The sequence below is a fragment of the Pinus tabuliformis genome, chromosome 1_2, assembly GCF_031772625.1.
Source record: "Pinus tabuliformis cultivar Carrire ecotype Pingquan chromosome 1_2, CPIR1, whole genome shotgun sequence".
Classification (NCBI taxonomy): domain Eukaryota; kingdom Viridiplantae; phylum Streptophyta; class Pinopsida; order Pinales; family Pinaceae; genus Pinus; species Pinus tabuliformis.
In genome coordinates this window covers 403761499-403767612 of record NC_142298.1, presented here as the reverse complement: position 1 = coordinate 403767612, position 6114 = coordinate 403761499, and the positions used below count along the sequence as shown (strand labels likewise).

General features: G+C 39.6%; 1 protein-coding gene across 2 annotated transcripts; it reads right to left on the bottom strand.

The window, feature by feature from the left end:
• Positions 1-1988: 1988 nt before the first annotated feature.
• On the bottom strand, positions 1989-5882 carry LOC149206055 (uncharacterized). Of its 2 annotated transcripts, XR_016251910.1 has the most exons (3): positions 3361-5882; positions 2505-3256; positions 1989-2385 (listed from the first exon to the last, which is right to left on the bottom strand). XR_016251910.1 is itself a non-coding variant. In XM_089393619.1 (2 exons), exons 1-2 carry the CDS (start codon positions 4728-4730, stop codon positions 3004-3006), a joined length of 1623 nt encoding a protein of 540 aa, XP_089249745.1. In that variant the 5' UTR covers positions 4731-5882; the 3' UTR covers positions 1989-3003. The 2 variants fall into 2 exon arrangements, 1 of the variants encoding a protein (XP_089249745.1); XM_089393619.1 differs by having other exon boundaries at positions 1989-3256.
• Positions 5883-6114: the final 232 nt, after the last annotated feature.

Genomic DNA, 6114 nt, shown 5'->3' with positions numbered 1-6114 from the left:
GTAGATTCCTTGGATGAAGTAAACCAAGAGACCTCAAGGTAAGAGCACTCAAGTTCTAAAGAGTGTCCTGGAAGGCCAAAAGGGCCTCAAGATCCAGCAGAACCATTCATAGTTCCAGAGATCAAGAAGAGACCAGCATGGCTCAGATCCACATTGGAAGAGGCAGAAGGACATGCAGCTCCTGATGGCACATCTAGAAAGGTAAAGAAACCTAAGAGGTTCTCCAGCTATGCAACTCTCATGACAAAACTCATTGATGAAGAACCTTCCACCTATGAAGAAGCAACCAGTCAGCAGGTGTGGAAGGAAGCAATGAATGAGGAGTACCAATCGATCATGAAGAATTACATTTGGGAAATTGTGCCAAGGCCTGAAGGGAAGTCAGTAGTAACTTCCAAGTGGATATACAAGATTAAGCATGTTGCATATGGGAGCATTGAAATATACAAGGCATGGCTTGTGGATAGAGGATTCTCCCAAAAAGAGAGAAGACTATGACAAGACTTTTGCTCTAGTTGCCAAGTACACCTCCATTAGATCCATTATTTCACTAGTTGCTTCTATGGGATGGGAAGTGCACCAGATGGATGAAAAGACTACTTTCCTCAATGTAGTAATTGAGGAAGAGTTGTACATAGCGCAACCTCAAGGATCTGAGGTATATGGAAATGAGTCTCATGTTTACAGGTTGAAAAAGGCCTTATATGGACTCAAGCAAGCTCCAAGAGCTTGGTATGCTCGTATCGACAACTATTTGACAAGATTGGGATTTACCAAAAGTGAAGCAAATCCAAACCTTTACTTTTAAGGTTCTAAAGAATGCACCTATGATCCTATTATTATATGTCGATGACCTATTTTTGACAGGTGCCAAGCCTCTTATCATTCAGTGCAAGAAGCAGTTGGCTTCTGAGTTCGATATGAAGGATCTTGGGTTAATGCACTATTACTTGGGATTAGATGTATTGCAGAAACCTGGTGAAGTGTTCCTCAGCCAAGGGAAGTATGTGATAAAGATCCTTCAGAGTTTCAGAATGATGAATTCTAGAAGAGATAATTTTCCTTGATCCTTAGTGAACTCTTCCACATAAGATGATGCCTTCCTTCTCTTAACCAAATGGGCTTCTTCCTTGAGATGTAAGTACAGACTTAGTATGACTGTCCTGCAGCCCTAATTCCTCGCACGTGTTGTGGTTTGCTTGATGTTGTAGGCTCTTTTCTCCTTCGCTTGAGTGCCCTTCTTCCCTCGATTAGGAGGCCTTATAGGCCTAGTTTACTAGCCCCAAATGGTGAGGTATATCAGCTGTGAGTTGTTGTTTTCATAACCACAGAAACACTCCTCCTTTTCTCGCATGTGTGGCTGTAGCTTGCCCTAGAAACAATCTTCTTAAGCTCGGTTGTATACCCTTCTTCTTCGTTGCACTTGGAGATCCTTTCTTGTCCTTCGTTCACCCTTTTCTTCCTCCTTTTTCTTCGCTAATTTCAGATATATGAGTGCGTTATGTTTAGAGGAGTGGACAACCTCTATATATAGAGGAATGTCCCTCCTTTAGGCTGACTTAAGGCCGACTAGAGGATAGTAGGCCGACTTGACATATTTAATCATCATTTTGCTGCTTGAAGGATGTCGTTGCAAGGAGACTTTGACTTTGCTTGGAGGTATTCCTTTTGACTCTAATACAATTATATACATGGTGTAATATGCCCTTAAGGTCTTCATTATTTTCTTTTGACTCCTTGACTCACCTATAGCACTCAACATGTGCTAGACCTATTTCAATGAGCAAAAAACTCATTGACATATATTATAAAAATAATATTTCTTTTCTTGAATAAGTAAAAATATCAAAATCAATGTTACCAGACACGGAATCGGCAATAAATCGGCGAGGCAAAAGAGCGAAGAGTTTTAATCGGATCGGGAAAAAATCGGGAAAAAATCGGGAAATTCATTAAATAAAAATATACACATATATTGAATTAAAAAAACCATTTTTCATTAATATTGGGTAAAGGTATGTCCAAACAATGCATAATATCAATAGATGTCCAAAATATCATGAATAAATAAGTATCTCATATATGTTATGAGTCCACACATGATCCAAAGCACTGAGTCTTGAGTCCTTAGAAGCATATGCTTCTAAAAGTTTACAAAAAAGTTAAAAACTGCATACTAATCAGAAAAAAATCAGCAACTAAGAGTCTAACACTCTTAAGAGTGAGAACTAGAAGCGATTCCTCCCACTCCTTCGCTTGCTTGACTCTCAAAGTTCTCCAAGTCATGAAGGCTGAAAAGAGGAGGCTCATCTAATTGAACCCATTCTGCCGCATTTGTAGCTTGCAAATCTAACTCTTCAAGGTCGATTGGTGAATGATCAATACCTGTCATTATCATGAGACATTGAAATGTGAATTAAAATTTCACTTTGAAGTTTGAACTTTAAACTTTTAAAGTACGAACTAGATTATGAAACCTTCAAATTCAAGCTCTCGAATCTCACCTTGTATTTGTTTGTTGCGAAGTCGTAGATTGTAATGGACAAATACAAGGTCATTCAAGCGCTTTTGTGTCAATCGGTTGCGCTTCTTAGAATGTATTTTCTCAAACATGCTCCAATTGCGTTCACAACCTGAAGCACTGCATGCTTGGTTTAAGATTCGAATGGCAAATCTCTTCAAATCTGGCGTATCACTACCAAAGTTTTGCCACCAAAGACCTAGCAAGTGGTAAGGGTTTGTGAGTAGAAGACTAGAAGTACCAAATTAGTAAATAGTAAAAACTTAAAAAGAAAAGAAAATTTAATAAAACATTTAACATACAAAATAAAGTTTAAACAAATTTAATGAATTGATGAAGCCTTCAAGCTGGGTACCTGGCAACATCTTTGACCTTTGTCTTATAGCACTGGTATAGGCAAACAATTTAGATGGTGTCCTATAATCTTGTAGTTGGGAAAAGACACGACTTTGTTGTTCTGGATCAGGGAAGCACCTTTCCAATTATGTCATAAGTCCTCTGCCAACCTCCCCATCCTCATTAAATTTGCTCTTATCATAAAAATATTGTGGGTTTAAGAAGTACCCAGCAGCATGTAAGGGGGAATGCAATTGCCTATCCCAACGTGCATCTATAATGTCCCAAAGAGGCATATACTTTGTCTCATCATCCCCATATCTTCTTTTGATGGCCTCCTTTGCGAGATCCATCGCCTCATAAATGTAACCCATAGCGGGTTTGTCACCATCAACCATCCTGAAAGTTCAAGCATTCAAATTTAAAGAAATATGAAACATTGTAAATAAAAAGAAGCTTGAAATGAAATTTAAAAAATGAAAAAGTTAAAAGACTAAAAGTACCTGAGAACTCTAACAAGGGACTCCGTCACAGCAATAATCTCTTCAGCATCTTTCCAGAAGCCATCATTAAACACAAGTGCAGCAATTTCGATGCCTTCAGTGGTCTTGGAATGTTTAGATCCCATCCACTCAGGTCCCAAGAACATCCTCTTCATATTTATCTTTTGCTCAACCACAGATTGCAAAGATATGAAATTTGTTGCAAATCTAGTCACTGCAGGTCGAACAATTTCTTTACCTTCAGTGTATATTCTCATAGTGTTTAGGACAATAGTGTGGTTGTATAGGTATTTGGTTATGGATTTTGCCTTCTCCACAACCTCATGTATCCAATGAAGCTTACCAATGTCCTCAAGCATTAAATCTATGCAATGGGCAGCACAAGAGGTCCAAAAAATAGTGGGGTGCCTCATCTCAAAAAGTCTACCAGCAGCCATATAATTCGCTGCATTATCGGTGACAATTTGTACAACATTTTCTTCTCCCACTTCTTGAACGACTTCCTCCATCATTTCACAGATAAGTTGGGCAGTCTTAACCTTATCTGAAGCATCCACTGACTTGAGAAACATTGTGCCTGCGGGACAAGATACAAGGAAATTTATTAAAGTTCTATTCCTCTGATCTGTCCATCCATCACTCATGATGGTGCACCCTGTTTCTACCCATGATGAACGAAACTCAGCTAGCACAAGCATGACATCTTCAACACTCTCTAACAACATATATGTCCTAAGGCTCTCTGATGTAGGGGCTTTGAACCCTGGACCTGCAGCAGCAATTGCATCAATCATAGCTTGCCAATAAGGACTTCTGGCACAGTGGAAAGGTATGTCAGAATAGTACCAAAAGTTAGCAATGGCCTTCCTTGCCTGACTATAGATATTTTTTTTCCAACCAGTGCCATCCAAGGTAGGTTGGGAACCGGGTTTTGTGCGGGGAGCAAAAAAGGTGTTTATGTTTCCACCTCCAGTGTTGAAGGAAGGAGTTGAAGGACCGGCATGGCTTTGAGTTTGACTTGGAGGCATGTGTGGAAAACTTGGGAACGGCATTGAGGATTCAACAGATTGAGGTGACATGGGGCTAGTGGCAGAAAAAGTATCAACTCCAACATTTCCTATTTCAGCATTTTGCTTTGCTTTCTTGGCATTATGCTGCTCTAACATATCAAGGGCCAAGGCTGCTTGGTATTGGACATTGTCGTCAACCTTGGTGCAAATACCTATATCATGGCCAGGTATTTTTGCAAGGTGGAACTTGAATCTATAAATGCCTCCACTGCATTCCTTTTTGCAAAATTTACAAAGGAGCAAGGCTTTTCCAGGAATCTTGTCACAATAAGCCCAAGCAAAGTCCTTCTCTCTCGGCATTGTTGTTGCTTTGAACTTGTGTTTAATTTGTGGCTTCTGTTAAGATTTGGAGTCCGGCTTCTATTTAATTTGTGGCTCCTGTGAAAGACAACAAAAAATCAAATTTAAAAATCATCCAAAAATTTAAAATATGCTAGAAATTTAAAAAAGTAAATGAAGACAGATGGACAAAACACTCATATCTGTAACTCTGACTGGGTAGTATGGGTAGAGCATTGGTCATCTGTATATGGATCAAATTCTCATACATTTCACTCCTCTGGTGTGAACCAAGATAGTCATGAAAGAAGCCTTGTAGGCTTGTACAGTATTCAGGTTTTGCTGGTAGAAATATGGTCTCTGTTGAAACTTGAATCAGCAGTGTATGGAATCATGGATCTGGTGTTAGGGAGTGTATTTCAATGACAGAGCATTCCTCTCAACTTACATACCTCGGACCTGTTTTGTGAAAGCATCCTATTGCAGATTCCAGAGTGGACAGTCATCAAACTTTGGAGATACGAGATAGCTCATAGCTCGGAATTACCTGTGATCATTGTTGCAGACTTAATTAAATTACATTCACCTGTAGCTGCTTCAAGCTCAGACTTGGTGCTACTTGGAACAGTCACCTAGGAACAGAATTGTGGCTCAGATTTGTTGGAGGGCTCAGTCCTTGAGGCACAGTTTTAAGCTTGGACCCATGTTCACAAATATTGGGTGCTAAAGTGATGTAATAAGAACCAGACTCAGAGATAGCTCAGAACTGTAAGGTTTTAGTCTATTAATGCAACACAAGAATAAGTATTAATGCAACATACTCACTTCCATACCAAATATCATAAGGTCAGGGTTACTGTTATGAATACACTGCATACCAAAGCCAACTGTCACAGTCATATAACTCACTACCATCAAGATTACTTACACAATGTAACAGAGATTAACGCAAGCCTCTAAATGCGGGTCACACCAAGTATACAAAGTATATCAAATGCGATGCAAGCTACCCATAATACGAGCCATAAAGAGTCTAGCGAACCACTCAAGAATAAATGTGACGCTTCAGAGAAGAGAAGCAATGTACACTCGAATAGATGCAATGCTTCTTATTATTGATGCATACCTCACACTAATGAAGTTGCAAACTGTGACCTGAGTTTCACAAGACTCGACAGGGACTGTGCTCACTGCTTCGTCGTTCGAATGTGGCTTCGTCGTTCGCATGCGTGAATGTTATAAACAATTCATCACCGTTAAACAGTTAAACAATTCACCGATGCGGGAATGTTATAAACGCAAACACGGCAAACCGGAACCGACGTTGAACGGCGAAAACCCTATTGAATTTGGCGGGACTCGTTAAAAATGGCAAAAATCGCAAAAATCGCAAAAATCGCGAGTC